The following is a 21,612-nucleotide window of genomic DNA, read 5'->3' as shown; positions in this document are numbered from 1 at the left end:
AATATATTTTCCATAATATTTTTTTAATAAAATCAATTATTTCTCACATAAACATTAGCTGAATTGAGCTACTATTCCTTGGACCAATTGTCCATTATTCCTCATATTTTGATATTTTTATTTGTTATAAATGTGGTAAAATATGTGCTGTAACAATTTAAATTTATAGACTTTGTCTTCCTGCTTTGCTCTGTCAGCTTTATCACTAACCTTTGGAGAAATTCTCTTGTGTACACAGCATGTACTTTCCTCATTTGGTTTCAATTTTACACTCCGTTATTCACAATTGTTCAACATTCCTAATCTGTTTTTGCTCCTACCTGTTATACCTCTGTTACGAAACTGACATTTCCATACCTGACTGAGGTTCAGAGGCTGCCGTTGCCGGTACATTGTTGGTGTAGTTGAGCTTGAATTCTGTCCACTCACAGGCATGCCTGTTTTAGCCTTATAGACATTCGTAAAAAAGCCTATAAAGGGACAGGAAATTGAGGTAAATACATAAACTACAGCCAAAAACAATAAACAAACCACACTCAAGTTCTCTTCAATTAGAATAATTCAAGCCAACACAGGAGAGTAGGCAAGAGAAACTTCCAGTTTATAAGCCCAAGAAAATCAAATACAGAGGGTCTAATCAGAAACACGAGAAAGCCTGCAGATGCTGGAAATCCAGAGCAACACACAATGCTGGGGGAGCTCAGCAGGTCAGGCAGCATACATGGGTACTGAGAAAGAAAGGGAAGAATGCCCCCCTTAGAAAAAATAGGGAAACTGCCAAATCAGTATGGTTTGAAGAGGGATTACCGCAACATGCGCAGCTTTTAAACCATCTAGTTAAAACTTAAGTTAAAACTTTAAAAAGTTCTCTACAAAATTAACATGAATGAATCCTTTTCAACCTCAGCCCCATAGTTTGCTACCCAACTGTTCCAGAATCCTGATGGTTTTGTATTTGAATCACCGGGGACTGCCCCCACACTCTTTCAGACCTGAATGAGTGTTTTTTTTTAAAAACGAGGGCCTCAGTGAACTTGCGCTTTCAGCACTCCTGTTTAAATGCACTGAAGGTTCCTTCCTGCACACCGTTTAAATCCACCTGGTTCATTGAAATGTTTTTATACTAATGTTCAACATCTTAAAAAAGAATCTTAAAGGATTCAGATTAAATAGTCCAAAAAAAAAGCCCACCCAGACGTTACTGGATACTGTAGACCAGTTAGAGATTTTAGAGACACAAAACTGAGGAGGACAATGGCATTCCCTGTCAATTGCAAACATTTAGAAGGAACTTAATCTTCAGTATATGCTAGTTTGGTTTAGAAAAATTGGGGTTTAGAAAGAAGTCACTAATGTTTCCACGACAATCAATCAATGTTGCTATTGTCTAATTACAAGTGGTGGTCAGTTTAAGCTGTACACCATTTCCATCTCAATAAACTTCGAATAGTAAAGGTAAACACGAGGAAATCTGCAGATGCTGGAATTTAAAGCAACACACATAAAAGTTGCTGGTGAACGCAGCAGGCCAGGCAGCATCCATAGGAAGAGGTACAGTCAATGTTTCGGGCCGAGACTAACTGTCCTGACAAAGGGTCTCGGCCCGAAACGTTGACTGTACCTCTTCCTATAGATGCTGCCTGGCCTGAATAGTAAACATGTGGAAGTTTTGAATGAAGAAAGAGGACTACAGTGCCTTTTTAGAAACTCAGGGTGTACCAAAGCCAATGAAATACTTTCCAAATATAGTCATTGTTATGGATTGCCAATTTATGCATGGTAAATTCCTGCAAGCAGGAACGCAAATAATAATCAGGTAATCAGTTACAGTAACTTGTCCAAGGGATACACTGACCAAAACACTGGGGAATATTATTACTTTCTTCAAGATTGTTCCATCAGAGCAGATGGCACTTTAAAAAAGATTAAAGGAAAAGGTGGATAAAAAAAAGAATCTTGGATAAATTTTGAAGTACTCATGAACAGCATCATGGAACTACACTACATGAACTCTTATTGATTAAAAAAAACAAGTTTTAAAGTTAAGATAGAATGACACAATTAAGGTTACAACAATTTGGATTAATAGATGTAATTTTGGTATAAAAATCGTATTCCTACCTGACAAACTGCTGCTCTCTCCCATACTTTCACTGACTTGTGCCTTCAAAGGCTGTACGATGATTGTACGAGATCCAGAATTATGACAAGCATCCATGCTTCTTTTAGGCAAGTCCTGTGTACTACTGATAACCTGCGTTGCTCGAGGCCGTTCACATGGATATGGACTATTACTGTTTGAGGAATCAGATTCCAACGAATCATGCACAGTTACATAACTGATGACGTTTGACCTTTGTTTCACATCAGAACTGCAAAAAAAAGTAAGTATCAACATTATGTACATCTGGGATTAAAAAGAATCTGCTGTGTTGAGTTGCTGTCAGAGGTAGTCAGAATATTCCCAGCACCTCGTGTTAAAAATAGGTTCTAGACCAGTAACACGATGTATTGTTACTGGTTTGAATTTTATTTTTCCTCACCTGCCTTCCAAACAGCAATAAAAGTCAGTAACCAAATTTGTGGATAAATGCATGGTCCAGAAGCTCTGGTCTACTGTTTACTGGCTTCAGTAATGTATTGTTCACGGACTCCAGTAAGGGAGGAGCAATTCTTCACCAGTTATGATGGAAACCTCATAAGGGCAGGTTAGATAATTTTCAGTCGTTTAAACTTGCACATTTCTAAGTGTTTAACTTTGTTTTAATTTTCTAAAGTGTTTATTAATGTTGAATGCAAGTTTACACTTTGCCTAAACTTGTAACTAACTGGGTAAAGAATTGCAGGGCGACTTGTAGGTCATGATCATCATTTCAAGCCAGGGAAAAACATCTAAATTGAATAAAAGTAGCAATAACTCACACCTGTTTAGAACTTAGACTGTTGACAAATCTAAACCTCATGGCAAAATACTAAGTTTCCATTAATCTCACTACAAACTTGACACAGCATTTAAAGAAAAATCTGGTGGATTTCATTAAATCCTGCAGTAATTCAAAGTCATATTTTAAGCTAAGTAAACAGTAGCCCATATTGCAAGGCAAATAAACCATGTCCTACACAGTTTTGGCATCTGCTCTGATAGCAGCCAAGCCTCTTGCACCTGGGTCAAACTTGAAAACTGTATGGGCAGTATTCTGAATTATCATATGGAATCCACCTCTCATTATTCACTACACAGAAGAACACCTACCTCCCAAGTTTCTGCTTGGTTTCTTCCTCTTCATCTGTGTCACTACGGATGGTTATTACACTGACAGCAGGACTGGGTGTATCAGGAATCACGATGGTCTGTCGCTGATGATCAAGTGTTGTGCTGCAGTATGGGGAGGGTGCACTTGCTGGACTGCTTTGAACCACCATGTATGTTTGGGAAGGAGTGACATCCAACAAAGGAACATTCCTGGTTTAAAACAAACAGATGAAGATATTGAGAGTTTTAAAGTTAAAATGGTGAGCTTGATACTGCCCAAGACTTGTTCCAAGATCTCCAACAAACAAGTTTCAATTTTATTCTAAAGTATTATTTGGCAAGACGCTACAATGAGCTCACTATCTATCAGATTTGGAATAAAACAAATCAAAAAACTGTACATCCTGAAAATCGGAAATAAAAGCAGAAAATACTGGCAGCCTCTGAGGAAAAAGAAACGGGTATGGTTTCAAATTGAAGACTCATTGGAAAGGTATGGTGAAATAACATTGCTTTAAGTTGCAGAGAAGGTGAGAGAGGGATGAATAGGATAAAGGGACCATCCATATGAAGGTGAGGGTGAGAGACATTTTTTAAAAGATAAAGTAGCCATGGAAGCAGGTTTTGGTCTGTCAAACTGTTAACTAAAAGGCATCTTTCACAGACATAGGGTGTTTGCAGTAATTGTTTTTAAAATCAGGATTAAAATACCATTTTGTATTACATTACATGACACTGAAAGCTTATAATGCATTTCAACACATTCCTTAACTCAGGGCCTATCTGATTGTAAGTCTTTCAAAATTATTGTCAATTCACCCTGAAGAAAGTAAGAAGATTATATCAAGGATGTTTTCAATTTGCTTTTGAGGAGTTAACTAAGTATTTTCAAACAAATGAATCCTTTGCACTTCATATCGAAATTGCTAAAAAAAAAATGTATTTGGATTAGAGGCTACCTAATGTCAATGGGCCAAAAAAAAGTTAAATTTATTTGCTGACTATATTTATATAGAACTTCTTAGTACTGAGATTCCTTTTAATCAGTTTCATTCTTATTCTTGCCTTTTTATTTGGTCAGCTTTGCTTAGTCAAGTTCTAGAGGTCCTTAGCATCCATCAAAAGTGAGTTTAAGAAACCATTTATCATGTAATAGATTAATCAGCAAGTGATGGCAGGCAGTTCGACCACAAAGTGAATCCTGAACTCCTTTTCACATTTAGTTTTTTTTTGGTTTAACATACAGACGTAGTTTAATCTATTAAATTCAAAAGCATTCTGATCATTTTTACATGCATGCTTCTAACGTGTTTACCACACCTAAAAATGTACAAAGCCAGTAGCTGCTTATTCCCAGGAAATGAAGGTTTATCCGTTAAAAGTTTTCAGAAAGTGGTAAAAATTGCAAAACGTCTTCCTAATCCATCAACCCACCTCTTAAGTTTGACAGCTTATCAAAAAATGTTTTAAGTATCTATAACACATTAGAAGACTAAATGCTTTTGTAAAAATAAAACACTACACATCACAAACAAGTATAATGTTTTTTGTGTTATTTATTTCATTGGGTTCTCTATTTTTAGGATTTGCGTGAAGATTTGATGACATTTTAGATCATATTTATGCAGAAATAGAGAAAATTCCACAGGGTTCACAAACTTTCTAGCATCACTAATTATTTAGTGTGCATCAACTGCATTGCATAATTTTTATAAGCAGCTTACACATGGTTTGCAGAGGAAACCATTCCCCGAGGAACTTCCAATGACCTAAAAATTCTTCCAGGAGTCTGCCCAAATAGTTCTCCAAAACTATAATACAATTGTTATTTAAATATTTATCCCTTCCTTTGACATTAAATTTTGAATTTTAGATACAGACATCTTCAAAATACTTTATTAGCTAATGTTTTGTTTCTTTTAAACAAAGTTTGCTATTTATCGTCAAAGATTAGCATTGCTTGTTGACAGAAAGCTCCATTGATGTGATTCGCCCAGCACATTGCTTCATTGGCCCTTATTTAAACACATGCACTAAAGTTAATGTTGACAAGAGCAACACTGAACCACATTGCAGCCAACTTCGAATGGAATAGATAACTGATAAACTCTGCTTTGATTTCTACTTACAAATCTGGATGCTTTCCTACCAAAACCCAAGCTAGAACAAAAGAAAGCTGTAAACTGTCCTGAATGTTTACAATTCTTCCACCTCTGGATCTTTAAACTTCAAGATTTGTTTTCTCACATGAAATAATGCCAGATGCTTTCCAAATAAAGTTGTGGAGAGGCTACCAAGAAATACAATATCAAACTGGTAAAAAACCAATATGCAGAAACATAATTTGTATATGAAAACTATTTCTCAATACTTTTTGAAAGAAAGTATCTGCACCTTAGCAATTCAGCTAACATTCCAGCTGACCTAGCTTTGTTAACATAAACCAGGTCATCGGTCTGACACAATTTTGATCTCTATGAATTCATTCCAGAAGACAATATACTTACTTAGCAGAAGTGCAATCTTGACAGCAGTATAACTGAAATACCACTTTTTAAATGCACTGATTTTGATAAGACAACATTTTACCTTGTATTATGCATCTGCTTATTCCTTTTGGAGGAAGATCTAGAGTTTTGCTGCTGGCGTACCACATGAGCAACACCAACATTCAGGGGCTGTGCGGCCAGGGTTACATGACCAGCTAATAATGAAGGCTGCTGCACAATGGCATTATATTGGCCTCCATGTGAATGTGCATTCCTGAGAACAAGGAGAGTAAAAACATCAGGTTTAAGAGAAAATAGCAGGCAGATTCTGAAAGTAGAGGACTGATTATAAAATCAGTTCATACAAAGTTTGGCCGCAGTGATAGAGGATAATTCCGAAAGATAAAATCATTTGTCTTACTTTATAACAGTTCTTTAAAAAAAACATTATGACAACTAAAAAAGTTGTGCTGCTGCAAAACTCTTATTGCTCAACTTTCCACACAGAAATTTTTTAATTCCTTCAATGTAATACCTTCAATCTAAAACTGCCACAGAACTATCTAATTATCTTAGGTTTACACAAATGTTTTACATGTTACTCATAGCAACAGGGATCTAAGGCTGATGAATTAAATCTGTAGCTTCTTCCTCAATCTTGTCTGACAGAATGCACCTCAGGATAGGCTCTCCATTTCTATGAAATGCAAACCAGAATACATCAGAATGATTTAAGATCATAAACTTGAAGTAACTATGGCATTAGACTTCATAGACAAACTACCCACACCGGTTCTCCATATACACCAGGAATTATCTGCCCAGCTCCACTATTTCTTAGCCACACTAAATATAATTTGAAAATAAATTGTCAGGATATGCAATTTATTGTAACTTAGCCTGAGGGGAAGATACCTATTTGGCATCTTTAATGGCAAATTATGATGAGGGAATTAAGTGGACTAATTTCCCAAAGGAATTCAAAAAGATGGCACAGAAAAGGTTACTGCACAAGATTAATTAACTGTTGTGGATAGGCCAGTGGCAGGGAAACAGAATCAAGATAAATGGGTAATTTAGAACGGCATCAGTAACATGCAGTGCAGCAGTGTTGGGGCCTCAATTATTTATAATCTGTATTAAAAAATTGGAAAAGAACAGTGTAATGCAGTCAAATATGCTGACAATACAAGGATAGGGTAGATTAGCAAATTGTTAGGACACACAAAGGCTGCAGAGATTATAGGTAGGTTCAACGGAGCAGCGAGGAAGTTGACAGAGGAAGAATCGTGTGGAAAAATAAGGTTTTGCCACTTTGGAAGAATGGTGGGGAAAGTTATTAAACTAGAATGGAACTACAAAGTGTACACCAGGAATCCGAGTCTGGAACAGGACTGCAAGTAGTATGAAGTGTGCAGTACTCAAGTTTAGATGCAACTTCACAGGATACTGGTGGAGCTACACCTGGAGTATTGAGAGTTTGGGATCTAAAATCTAAATCAAAGGGAAAATAAGCAGTTATGGGCTAGTACAAGGGTTCCGTTCCTGAGAACTATCTGCAAACCAACTTCCCCCAAGCTAAAATGTCCACTTTCTTAGTATTGATCATGATGCTCTTTACGTGTACTTGCTACAATTCTTTCATTTCATTGATAAATGACCTTAACATTACCCACCATTAACTTAATGGAATATCCTTTCCATTCAGTCATTAATGATTTACAAAACATATTATCATGACTAACTTGAAAACAGTATTTTAATTCATGATTATTGTAAGAGTGTTTTTGGTAAGCTACATTCCCAATTCCTTAAGTAGAGAAAAATGCAAAGTTTGAGCAAAATGTTTAAACAGAAACAACCTAGTTTATTCAAAACTACACTTGCCTCCAGTCTGTTAGCTGTTGAGTACTAGCCATAGTTTCTGGTATCACAGTTGCATGTGACACAGAGTTGTGGACAGCTACCCCAGGTAACTGTTGCCAAGTTGACGGTAGCAAGATTTGTTGAGTTCCACCAGGCCATGCCTGCTGCAAACAGACACAAACTGTTAATACTGCCACTGCCCAAGACACAACACCGAAAGATTGCAGACACCCAGAAGAGAACATAAAGCATCTAGCGGAAGGCCGCACACAGCTGGCAAGAGAAGCACAATGGTAAAACAAAGATTTGTGATGTTAGATTGACACAACGCCTCCCTCCAAAGCCAATACCTGCACAGGACAAGGCATTACAGTTTAATGAAAGAAAGAGAGAGTGAGTATATCCAATATCTTGCAGCTCTGAAGCAGAAACATACATTCGAATATTCTGTGCGACGAGCCATTCTGCAGGAATACAAACACACAGACACAGCAATCTCTTCTAAGCAGGCTCATGCTAAGCAGCAAGGGGAAAAGGAAGGGAACATTCTAACCAACCTTCGATCTGAGAAAGCAAAATGCACATTGTCACTGGAAGCGACTGCAGAAGTTGCAGGATCCATTTAAAAATAAACATGCTACTATGTTTTAATTCAAGACCACAAAATCTAATTAGCAATTTTCAAATCGCCAAACATTATATGTGGCAGAATCTTATATAAATGATTTCTTAATAAAGTTGTAAACTTTTAGGATTTGCACCAAATGATCAATAGGGAACATTATCAAAAGAACACATTACAGGAATTCCATTCAAGAACAGACTACATGCAATTTGTAAAACAAAAGATCAGGCAAAATGTGTTTTGTAAATGAAGCCTAAAATTGTCCTGATAGCAGTTTGGAAGTTATTCATAATGCTGTCACAATTTTAGGCATCAATTTCAAAAAGAATTTTGACTGACCCGTTATTTATCAATTAGATCAGAGAAAAAATGTACTGCATGAATATATATACATGGGTATTACGGCAACATACATTCATGCCTTTGCTGAAGTGATGATTTTTCTTCGCGCTCCACAACTCGGTGGTTGATCCCACAAATATTAGCACATATTTATACACAAATGCCTTTGCATTGGGATTTTCTATTTATTTAAATTTATGTTAAAGCTGATAAAATTTAAATTCCTTAAATTATGTAAGAATTTTGAGAATATGTTTCAGATTATACAGTATATATGCTTACACAGCATGGATACAGTGTTTTAATGCAAAAGAGTAATAAAACTTTTGTCCTTTTTCAAATTTGTAGAAAAATAATTTAATATCAAGGCATAATACACATTAGAAATAGTTCTCTCTATTCAATCATTACAACAGGGTCAAAATACTACAAATGGCAGAGATTTAGTATGTATCCAAGTATATTTAAGTAAACAGCTTTTGGTAAATTAATTTTGAAAGTAAAATCAATAATTTAATCCTGTTTATACTCACATTTATTGTTTTCAAACAGATCTGTGCATGAACCTTGGCCACATTTTTAAACTCTAAACACTGACTCAGCTACCTAATGCAGAACACGATGGAGGAACTCAGCAGGTCGGGCAGCATCCATGGAGATTAACAGTCAACGTTTCAGGCCGAGACCCTTCGTCAGGACCCTGCCCGACCTGCTGAGTTCCTCCAGTATGTTGTGCGTGTTGCTTTGACCCCAGCATCTGCATAGTATTTTGTGTTCACCTAATGCAGAGTTTGGCAATTAAATCTAGAGATTTTTAAAATATACTTTAGTGTTACAAGAAAGCTGGTACTTTGTTTTAAATTAAACTGCTTCCTACTTAGAATATCTTAACATTTTTGACAGTCACCTGAGCCAAAAAATGTTATCTTTTCAATGAAAGCATTTAAAGCACGATTTCAGCAAGATACAAGTCACTGGTCTTAATTAAAAATACAGTTGTCTATACTGAAACTATTTTGCTCACTTGCATTACTGCAAGCCTATTTCAAAACCACCGTTTTATCTATTACACTTATTAAGGAAAAGAAAAATGCTAATTAATTTTTGCGGTCTTCACAGTGAATGTTAAATATTGGTTCAGATTTCAATTTATCAATCTTACCATGTCACTAGCCGTTGAACCGTTGGAAGATATCAATTAAAATTCAATAGATTCAGCATTACTAAAAGGCTCTAACTGGACTGCTATCACATAATGGAATAGTGTTTTGGAATGCATAAATGTAGAACTACCAATCAAACCCTTAGCTACAAGGGGGGAAAAACTGTTACACTGTTCTGTAAAATATCAGCACATTGGTCCTTGAATTAGCAAACACCAGAGAATCCACACATTCTACCACAGTCTAAGTTCAGTTTTTCCAACTGCAGTCAAGATGCCACAGCTCAGTTGTTCTAGCTTAATCATGTGAAGATTTTGCAATTTATTTGCATAAGTTTTAGAATTAAGGGCAATAAAATGCGACCAGACCAGGTTGTTTTTATAAAGTGCAACATTACACCTTCTACAATCATACGCCAAAGCTAATATCAATACTTATCAAATTGAATTTTGAGTCATTGATGAAGGTGATTGATGAGGGCAAACAATGGATCATGGATTTTGGCAAGGTATTTGGCAAAGTCCCTCACAGTGAGCTCACCAGAAGACTGAGATGGATGAGATCCAGTGACTTCGGTGTATGCATTCAGAATTGGCCTCTCAATAGAAAGCAGAGGGCAGTTGTCAATGGGACCTACTCTGGCTGGAGGTCCATGATTAGTGGTGTTGCACAGGGATCAGTACTGGACCTCTGCTCTTTGTGATATACATCTTAATAATCTGAATAACAACATGATAGGATGGGTTAGCAAGTTTGCAGATAACAAGGCTGGTAGTGTTGTGACGTTTAATTTAGGAAGTGCTGCACTTTGGCAAATCAAATGTGGCTGGAATGGCAGGAACCTTAACAACATTGATATACAAAGATCTTAAGGTCCAAGTCCAAAGATCCGTGAAAGTGGATGCACAGGTTGATAGGCTGGTAGTAAACAGGACATATGGCATAGTTTCCTTATTAAATCAATGTACTCAATTCAAAAATCAAAGTTTTATTGTAGGTCTGTAAAACTCTGGTTAGGCTGTACCTACAGTATTATATTCAATTCTGATTGACCCATTATGGGAAGGCTGTGGAAAGCATGCAAGTTTACCAGGATGCTGTCTCAATTAGAAGGCATGTACTACAAGAGGCTATAGACAAACTGAGTTGTTTTATTGTGAGCAGAAGCTGAGGGGAGACCTTACAGAAACTTAAGATTATGGAGGCACACGTTTCTCATGGTGGGAGAGTCCTAAACCAGAAGACACACCCTCAGAATAGAGGGGCATCCTTTTTGATTGGAGATGAGAAGGATTTGTTTAGCCAGAGAGTGGTGAATTTGTGGAATTCATTGCCACAGACAGCTGTGGAGGGTCAAGACTTTATGTAAATTTAAGGCAGAGATTGATAGATTCTTGATTGGTCAGGACACGAAGAGATACAAGAAGGCAAGAGAATGAGGCTGAAAGGAAAACTGGTTCAGCCATGACAAAATGACGAAGCATACTCGATGGGCCAAATGGCCTACTTCTGGTCCAATATCATATGGTCTTATGATAGACAACCAACATCATTTTCCCCCAGGGTTTAAAATGTCTAATACTAGATGGCATGATTTAATGTAAGATGGGGCAAGATCAAAGGAGATCTACTGAGAGAATTTCTTTCCGATTTCACCAAGTCTCTCCCCACACCCCCTCCCCAAGGAATGGATACTGGGTGCTGGAATGGGCCGTCAGGGATTGCAGTGAAGACAAATACAATGGACGTATTTAAGAGCCTCTTAAATGTGCACATGAATATGCAAATAATGGAGGAATACGGACTTTGTCCTGGTGAAAGGTCTCGGCCTGAAGCATTGACTGAACTCTTTGCCTGAGGGTACGTCCACACTACGCCGGATAATTTTGAAAACGAAGCTTTTTCTCTTCGTTTTGACCTTCCATCCACATTGAAACTGCGCTTTCATCTCTCAAAAATGGAGATTTTCGAAAACACTCTCCAGAGTGTGTAAATTTGAAAACGATTGTTTCGCATTGTAGTGTGGACAGGGTAAATGGAGAGATTTAAAAACATTGTCATGACAACACCACAACAACAATGCTTTTTCTGCTTCTGCTTGGGACTGCACAAGCACTGCTGGACAGCTGTTCCTGGTTCTTGATTCTTGATCCTCCAAAATATTCCACATGGAATTTAAACTGGAAGTGGCTTTCAAGCTGGTCCCCTCAGTTTCTCTGACTGCATCCTCTGTTCTTCCGCCCGTACCCTCCGGTCTCCCAGTCTACGGTGAGCTGCTGTACCCCGGGGTCTCCAAGCCGGCACTGTCGCTGACTGACCACTGCTGTGGTTCTGTGGAATCTTCTGCTGCCAGACCTGCGCAGTAATTCTGACATTATTAATCTCTTGGTTCTTGATCCTCCAAAATATTCCGCATGGAATTTAAACTGGAGGTGGCGGAGGGTGGGCTTAAGAAGGAGATTTCTGAAGAAGAAAAGCTGCCTTAAATTTAATTCGGTTTGGTTGTGTGACTGTGTTAGGATTAACATTATTCCATGCTTTAATTGTGAGGGGGAAAAATGAATTGCTGTACACATCTGACTTGGTAGCCAGTATTTCAAATTGAGTTGAGCCTTCTTCTGCTCCTGATAGGTTTGGGTTTGATGTAGGATTGGTAGTCTATGTCGAGTTGACCATTTAACATTTTGTAATTGTTGATAATATTGATCTTGGATAGAGGACAGCTTCATGCGTGTGTTGTCTACTTTATTGTCTACATTAATAGCTTGTTTGGAATTAAACATCTCTACTGCTTTGCTGACTTTGTAGTCATTTGTAACTCGCAGAAACAGCTCAACTTCATTGTCAGTCTAAACGAAGAAGTTCGGTCTGTTTTCTCCAGCGGAGGTTTTCTTTGTATTCCTCAAAGACATTTTTGAAAAGTTTCTTTCGCTGTTATTGTAGATACTCTAGTTTCAATGAAGATAACACAACGCTGCCGCAGAAACATAAATATCATACCGTTTCCTCTTCGCTTGTTTTCTGTAGATGTGTCTGTGCATGCCCAGTAGGAGGAGATTCGCACAAATATCTGTTTTAGTGTGGACAGAGATATTTTGAAAAACGCCTAGTGTGGACACCTGTCGTTTTTACTCGAAACCAGCGTTTTCAAAATTATCCGGCGTAGTGTGGACATAGCCTTAGATGCTGCCTGGCCTGCAGAGTTCTTCCAGCATTTGTTGTGTGCTGCCCGGATTTCCAGCATCTGCAGATTTTCTCTTGTTTGGGATATGGACTTCGTGTAGTCAAAAAGGGATTAATTTAGTTAGACAAATAATTACTAGCTTAATTTGTTTGGCATAATATCATACAGGTTATATATTTGTTTAAATTTATTGACTCATTTAAAATACTGCTTTTCTGTATCTGGAGACATCAGATTCAACAACTTGAGCCACTTTACTGTGTACAAAATTAAATTCCATCTTAATCTGTCTAACATCCAACTACATTCCTGATTACAACTTCACAAATACATGTTAATATATATTGCTAAAATGTAAATATGTCTCTCAAAACAGGAACAAATAAAGCTTCCTGCCTGAATGCATTATAAAACTATCTCTAAAGACCAATTTTCCAGCTATTCATCCCAAAAGCAAAAGTGATGGGTTTCCCGATACACTCATGTCTATTCCTAATTGATTAACTTCTATCAGGGTGGTAGTCTGCCATATAATGGTATTTAGTAAGAATTTTTAAAAAGCCTTATTTCCACAGTATATAATCAGTGTTTTTAAATTGACAGACAGCATGTCTAACTGATATCCAATGCTAGATAAGCAGAAAATTCCGCTACCTAAATCCAAGACTCAAAACATCACTTTTGTTCCCTACTCCAAACTCACTCTCAGCAACCAAGTTTGACCTACATTTAGGACAACTCTGGTGTCATAAGGCAGCTTATTTTCACCTCAGTGATGGAAAAAAATTTAACTATTTAGTTCCACTGGTCTACACCAAAAATAATACTCTATCCCATCAGTCACCTAATTCCACATCTTATTCCTTCCTCACTCCTGCCATCATTTCCCCCACTGGCTTTGAGCCCTGTGGAAAGTGGAAGAGAAATAGCACCTATTGCTAAAATTGCCCAGCTTCATCTATAAGTAGCACAAATCTTCTACAAAAGGATTTGTATGGAGTATAATCATTTACCTCCTTCCTTCCATGTTCTGCAGCAGAACTTTAATCAACTTAGTCTGATTTGAAGTGGATGAAAATATCTGGATCTGGCACCTACCTTTAATCTTTCACATAATTACTCTGCAGGCAGATAAATTCTTAGACCACCTTATGTTGTTCCAGATGATAATTTATTAAATGAAACAAACAGTTCATCAGCACTGAAAGTAGATTTTTGTATTTGTCATTATTAAATAAGTTACCAGAATATGAGCCTTTTAGAAATGCTGAGTGTTTTGGCCTGAAGTACAACTTGTTTTGTCATTCAGATCGTTCAGGAACGTAAAACAGAGCAGACGTCCAATGACGTGAAAATATGTAAGCCGGCACACGATGATACATGCTTCTGTTCCCCTGCAGCAGCCTCAGAGGAGCATCTGTTAGTGCATAGAATCACACCAAGTGGGAGCATTTACCAGTACTGTGGTCGTCTGATCGACCAGCGCAGGCCGGCCGGCTGCGCAGTTCAAGGTAAAAGGGACCGCGTACTGCGGAGCAACAGTGGCAACGTGAGGATGTAGAGTGGCCACCATCAGCGGTGTGCAGCTGCCCTGTAATGGGGGGGGGGGGGTGGTGGGAGTTAGTTATATGGTTCATTAGTTCTCAAAAGTGCAGCGCTCCTCCTTGATGCCCTGGATAGTATGATATTCAAGGCTAAGCCTCTGCAAAACAACTGAAGTATACGAGTGAAACCAGAATTGAGACCTGGATTACAAAATTGCCTTCTACCCCCTCCCCCATTTATATTTTGTAGGTTGGTCAGCTCTGGGAAAGAAAAGACCATCACTCAGTTGCTTATCCCATGTAACTTGCATACAAGTTAGGGCATACAAAAAGGAACGCTGCCAACTGTGTAAACAGGAAAAAAGATCCCATCATAGCTTTAAAAATAAAACACGCAAGGTTGCATCTGGATTATTACAAACAAAATTATTTCAGTTTCTGATTTTACAGTATGATTTACCACTGAACATTATGAAACCAAGACAGTCATGGATCAAGAGATAAACATTTCTATGCTCTAACAACAAGATTTTCAAAGCTATAAAAGGTTCACTTAATATTTCAAAATTACATTTTCCACACTGTAAAAAAAGAAAGGAGTTATTTTTTTTTCCAAATAGTCATAACCCTAGACAGAAAAGAAAAAAAATCATTAACTAACAAGAGATTCCCTAGTGATTACAATCATTACAACCAAAACGTATGTTTTTAATTCTCAGTAACTTTAATTTGCATGACTGAATGATTACATAAACAATGACTCCCAAATTGTGGAATAGTATCCAGGTAGAGCCAAACAAAATTGTATGTGAACAACTTCAAACAATAATCCAATACCTGTGGTACAACTACATGCTTCAACAACTATACATAATTTCAAGTTGAGACCACTGGCTTGCATAACTAGATGCCTTCACAGTAATTTCAATATTAAGAAAAGCAATGTGGACTCAATCAAATTCTGATACAGCATTTATGCTTATTGGTTCAAAACTGCTGTAAAAGTTAAACGTACACAAAAAAATACACCATAGTGGAAGTAAAGCAAAATCACAATGAAAACAAGATATCAAAACAGCATTCTCCAAAGTACCAAAATATTTTGATGAGATTAGAATGAGAATGTTTTTGGAAGAGTTACCTCTTCTGAGGTTCTAAAGCTATGTTAGGAATATTTTATTTGCATTACCATCTTTGTTCTCTCCTTGCCTCTTCAGTGTTTCACTGGCTCATATCATAAATTACAATACTTCCTTCCACATTTTAGCAAAGAAGTTCCAGCAATAGGAAACAAAACTTGCAAGTGGATTTGCAATGAATCGACTTGCTTCAGCAGGTCAAAAGAATTTCAAAATTTATAAAATGGTTATGAAGCTGCTACAGCCTTCAAAACTGTATTACAATTAGTTCTACAATTTGTGTAACTGAATTATCTAAGCCAGGGGTCCCCAACCTTTTGCGCACAGAGGGCCGGTTTAATATTGAAGATATTCTTGCGGACCGGCCAACTGGGGGCGGGTGGTGGGTGTTCAAGTTCAACAGTGCACGACAGGGAATGAGGAAAGGTGCAGCTGACTCATATCGCTAAATCATATCGTTTCCTCACGGCCCAATAGCACATGCTTGCGGCCTGGTGGTTGGGAACAACTGATCTAAGCAACCAAAAAATAAATTCCCGACCTGCAACCTTAACTCCACTTTGTCCTCTGTAGATGTGCCCAGACCTACTGGACATTTGCAGTATTTTCTATTTTTATTATAGATTTCAATTACTTAAAATTCTTCCAAACAAAATTAATATGCAAATATGAACACTACTGAATCAATGTGAGCTCCGCATTCCCTTAACTGTTGAACAAATTCACCAAATTTAACCAGGCATTTTCCTAATTACAGCAATCCACAGAACCAGGTCATATTACTGATTACTACAGAGTTAATTTCAGCAGGAATCTGATAGGACAGAACTTCCATTAAGAATCCACAACAACTTCTACTCTCATTGTCTACCTTGGACTGAACTGGGCCTGATACTTCGTTGCCTCAATAATCAAACATATGGCTGATGTTAATTGTCAAATTTTATCCAAAGCTACCTCAGTAAATAGTGCATTGATGGAATTCCAATTCTATTTAAAGCCACAGTTTTGAGTCAAAAGTAAAACCAAGCAGAAAACAAAAACTCGACATTTATTTGAGAACAAAATTAACAATCTGATATCAGTATTTCCTCTGACATAAGATTTCTTAGGCAATTTTTACAGGGAAAAATAGTCATTTTGAGCATTAAATTGTACTGAGAAACTGCTCCAATATAATCCAGATAACATTAATTTGTGATACTGATCCAGCAACAACAGTGCACTCACATTGTTTCCGAGCTTTGCCAAGTGTAGACTAAGTGGTCATTTTGTAAAGCAACTGCACTGTCACTCTTTCTGTCCTTCACTGATTTATCACAATCAGAGTCACAGAGCACTTCGCACAGAAACAGGCCATTCAGCCCATCTAGTCTGTCCCAGCCTGTTTTTCTGTCTAGTCCCATCTACTTGCACCCAGACGCTAGCTCTCCATACACTTCTCATTCATATACCTTTCCAAGCTTGTCTTATGCTGCACTTGAACCTGCAAGTATCATTTCTGCTAGGAGCTTGTTCCACACTTGCACCATCTTCCCACCAAACAACTTCTCCCTCCGATTCCCCCAACCTCAGAGGGTAAAACCTGCACAAGTTTACCCTTTTTACCCTTTATACAATCCTCTATTTCGTATGCCTCCAGTATCTCCCTTTATTCTCCTATGCTCCAGAGAATAAAGGACTAACTTATTCGACCTATGATTGGAGTTATGATGTTGTGGCCATGACAGAGACCTGGATGGTGCAGGGGCAGGAATTGTTACTTCAAGTGCCAGGCTTTAGATGTTTCAGAAATGACAGGGAGGGAGGCAAAAGAAGTGGAGGCATGGCACTGTTGATCAGGGATAGTGTTACGGATGCAGAAAAGGAGGAAGTCACGGAGGGGTTGTCTATGGAGTCTCTGTGGGTGGAAGTTAACAATCAATCACTCTACTGGGTGTTTTTCTTTTAATATAGACCACCCAATAGTAACAGGAACATTGAGGAGCAGATAGGGAGAGAGATTCTGCAAAGGTGTAATAATAACAGGGTTATTGGGTGGGAGATTTTAATTTCCCAAATATTGATTGGCATCTCCTGAGAGTGAGGGGTTTAGATGGGGTGGAGTTTGTTAGGTGTGTTCAAGGAGGTTTCTTGACACAATATGTAGATAAGCCTACAAGAGGAGAGGCTGTACTTGATCTGGTATTGGGAAATGGACCTGGTCAGGTGTCAGGTCTCTCAGTGGGAGAGCATTTTGGAGATAGTGATCACAATTCTACCTCCTTTACCATAGCATTGGAGAGGGATAGGAACAGATAAGTTAGGGAAACGTTTAACTGGAGTAAAGGGAAATATGACGCTATCAGGCAGGAACTTGGAAGCATAAATTGGAAACAGATGTTCTCAGGGAAATGTACGGAAGAAATGTGGCAAATGTTCAGGGGATATTTGCGTGGGGTTCTGTAAAGGTATGTTCCGATGAGACAGGGAAAGGATGGTAGGGTACAGGAACGGTGGTGTACAAAGGCTGTTGTAAATCTAGTCAAGAAGAGCTTACGAAAGGTTCAAAAAACTAGGTAATGATAGAGATCTAGAAGATTATAAGGCTAGCAGGAAGGAGCTTAAGAATGAAATTAGGAGAGCTAAAAGGGGCCATGAGAAGGCCTTGGCAGACAGGACTAAGGAAAACCCCAAGGCATTCTACAAGTACGTGAAGAGCAAAAGGATAAGACGCGAGAGAATAAGATCAAACAAGTGTGATAGTGGAAAAGTGTGCAGGGAACCGGACAAGATGGCAGAGATACTTAACAAATACTTTGCTTCAGTATTCACTATGGAAAAAGATCTTGCCGATTGTAGGGATGACTTGCAGCGGACTGAAAAGCTTGAGCATGTAGATATTATGGAACAGGATGTGCTGGAACTTTTGGAAGTCACCGGGACCAGATGGGATGTACCCCAGGCTACTGTGGGATGCGAGGGAGGAGATTGCTGAGCCTCTAGTGATGATCCTTGCTTCATCAATAAGGACAGGAGAGGTTCCAAAGGATTGGAGGGTTGCGGATGTTGTTCCCTTATTCGAGAAAGGGAGTAGAGATAGCCCAGGAAATTATAGACCAGTGAGTCTTACTTCAGTGGTTGGTAAGTTGATGGAGAAGATCCTGAGAGGCAGGACTTATGAACATTTGGAGAAGCATATGATTAGGAATAGTCAGCATGGCTTTGTCAAAGGCAGGTTGTGCCTTACGGGCCTGATTGAATTTTTTGAGGATGTGACTAAACACATTGATGAAGGTAAAGCCATAGATTTGATAAGGTACCCCATGCAAGGCTTATTGAAAAAAGTGAGGAAGCATGGGATCCAAAGTGATATTGCCTTGTGGATCCAGAACTGGCTTGCCCACAGAAGGCAAAGAGTGGTTGTAGATGGGTCATACTCTGCATGGAGACTGGTGACCAGTGGTGTGTCTCAGGGATTTGTTCTGGGACATCTACTCTTTGTGATTTTTATAACTGACCTGGTTGAGGAATTGGAGGGATGGGTTAGTAAATTTGCTGATGACACGAAGGTTAGAAGTGTTGTGGATAGTGTGGAGGGCTGTCAGAGGTTGCATCAGGACATTGATAGGATGCAAGACTGGGCTGAGAAGTGGCAGATGGAGTTCAACCCAGATAAGTGTGAGGTGGTTCATTCTGTAAGGTCAACTATAATGGCAGAATATGGCATTAATGGTAGGACTCTTGGCAGTGTGGAGGTTCAGAGGGATCTTGGGGTCTGAATCCATAGGACACTCAAAGCTGCTGTGCAGGTTGACTCTGTGGTTAAGAAGGCATACAGTGCATTGGCCTTCATCAACCATGGGATTGAATTTAAGAGCCAAGAGGTAATGTTACAGCTATATAGGACCCTGGTCAGACCCCACTTGGAGTACCGTGCTCAATTCTGGTCACCTCATTACAGGAAGGACGTGGAAACCAGGGAAAGGGTGCAGGGGAGATTTACAAGGATGTTGCCTGGATTGGGGAGCATGCCTTATGAGAACAGGCCGAGTGAACCTAGCCTTTTCTCCTTGGAGTGATGGAAGATGAGAGATAACCTAATAGAGGTGTAAAAGATAATGAGAGGCATTGATCGTGGGATAGTCAGAGGCTTTTTCCCAGGGATGAAATGGCAAGCACGAGAGGGCATAGTTTTAAAGTGTTTGGAAGTAGGTACAGAATAGATGTCAGCCGTAAGCCTAGGTAGCTCTAAGCTAAGGACATGTTCTGCACAGCTTTGTGGGCTGAAGGGCCTATATTGTGCTGTATGTTTTCTATGGTTCTATGTTACCTTTCCCTACAATTCAGGTCCCCATATCCCAGCAACATCCTTATAAATTTTCTCTGCACTCTTTTAAGCCTATTGATATTCTTCCTGTAGGCAGGTGACCAGAACTGCACACGATATTCAAAATTCACCTCAACAATACTTTATACAACCTCAACATAACATCCCAACTCCCAGAGTGCTCTGAGTTACGAAGGGCACTGTGCCAAAAGATCTCTTTACAACTCTATCTACTTATCACTTTCATGGAATTATGGATCTGGATTCCCAGATTCCCAGATCCCTTTGTTCTGCTGCACACCTTCTCACCCCACTGTTTACTAAGTCCTACCCTAGTTTGTTCTGTGAAAGTACGACATCTCACACTTGACTGCATTAAATTCCATCTGGCTTTTTTTCTGTCCATTTTTTAACGCTGGTCTAGATCACTGCAAGCTTTGAGAGCCTTCCTTACTGTCCACTATGTCCCCATTCTTGGTGGCATCCGTAAATTCGCTGATCCAGTGTACCACATTATCATCTAAACCAACAGACAGGGCCCTGATCACAGACACACTACTAGTTACAGGCCTCCAGTCAGATGCAACCATCTACTACCAATCTCTGACTTCTCCTGCTACGCCAATGCTAAATCCAATTTATTATTTCATTCTGAGTATCAAGTGACCTAACCTTCTGAATTATCCTCCCATGCAGTACTTTGTCAGAGGCCTTGTTGAAGTCTCTGTAGACTACAGACAACATCCATCACCTTTCTTTTAATCTTCCCCATAACCTCCTTGAAAAACTCAAAGTTTGGTTGGACACAACCTACTACGCAAAAAGCCAAGATAACTATCCTTTATCAGGACCTCTCTATCCAAATATCCTGTCCCTTACAATACCCTCTGATAATTTACCCACAAATGACATCAGAGTCACTAGCCTGCAATTTCCCAGCTTATACTTCGAACCTTTCTTGACCAACAGTGAGGACAAATGCAAGCCAGAAGATCAGCTCCTCACATTCTGCTCGAGTCACCTATCATTCATTAACATGATCACTGAATTTTACATTTTCAAGTAACCTACATTTGCATTACTTTCCCACTCTCACCAAGTTCTCCAACCTTCCCTTCTTTCCCTTATTACCAAGGCTGGTCCCATCTACCACACAACTATCAACCCGTTGTTCTACCTTGATTCATCTTTCCCATTCTCCCTGCCTCCATTGGCCCTTCATTCCTCCAGTCATCTAGTTCCACCTACCTCCCTCTTCTCCTCACTTTTATATGATGACTTTTTTCTCATTGCTCCCACCCCTAATCCAGCATCTTGACATACAATGTCAATCATCCCTTTTCTAGCCCCAAAGAGTTCTTTGAGCAGTACATTTTTGTTCCAGATTCCAGTACCTACAATCTCTTGTGCCTGTACTACTTGGTCCTGTTTATACCAGCTGCTGGCGCCAGATTACCAATCCACAAGATACCTGTGCCTGTTGGGCCCACCTTCCAAGGGCAGAAGCACAGGAAATTGCAGAAAACTGCAATTAAAATGAACTAGTCAGCCACTTACCTGAGCAAGAACACCTGGTTGAATCTGAATTGACTGTGCAGCTGGTGCCTGTGGTACGACAGGCACTGCATTCTCAACTCGAACAGAAAACCCAGAATGTTTTGCAGATGCTTGTAGCCCTATCAATAAAAATAGCATAAT

At 38.9% G+C, this 21,612-nt stretch overlaps 1 protein-coding gene across 5 annotated transcripts in view; it reads right to left on the bottom strand.

Annotated features, from left to right (window-relative positions):
- LOC134344249 (homeodomain-interacting protein kinase 1-like) overlaps positions 1 to 21,612 on the bottom strand; it is a 127,826-nt gene that overhangs the window by 28,587 nt on the left and 77,627 nt on the right. For 2 of the 5 annotated variants that reach the window (XM_063043730.1, XM_063043728.1), the window contains 7 exons: positions 21,472 to 21,590; positions 14,379 to 14,513; positions 7,630 to 7,772; positions 5,843 to 6,016; positions 3,254 to 3,463; positions 2,122 to 2,372; positions 358 to 470 (listed from right to left, as the gene is read on the bottom strand). In XM_063043730.1, coding sequence (XP_062899800.1) covers positions 358 to 470; positions 2,122 to 2,372; positions 3,254 to 3,463; positions 5,843 to 6,016; positions 7,630 to 7,772; positions 14,379 to 14,513; positions 21,472 to 21,590 — 1,145 coding nt within the window. The remainder of the gene's footprint in view (positions 1 to 357; positions 471 to 2,121; positions 2,373 to 3,253; positions 3,464 to 5,842; positions 6,017 to 7,629; positions 7,773 to 14,378; positions 14,514 to 21,471; positions 21,591 to 21,612) is intronic. The other 3 variants (XM_063043729.1, XM_063043731.1, XM_063043732.1) reach the window with 3 other exon arrangements.

The sequence above is a fragment of the Mobula hypostoma genome, chromosome 3 (assembly GCF_963921235.1).
Source record: "Mobula hypostoma chromosome 3, sMobHyp1.1, whole genome shotgun sequence".
In the NCBI taxonomy this organism is placed as follows: domain Eukaryota; kingdom Metazoa; phylum Chordata; class Chondrichthyes; order Myliobatiformes; family Myliobatidae; genus Mobula; species Mobula hypostoma.
The sequence above is the reverse complement of the archived record's forward strand: the minus strand, read 5'-3'. Positions and strand labels throughout refer to the sequence as shown.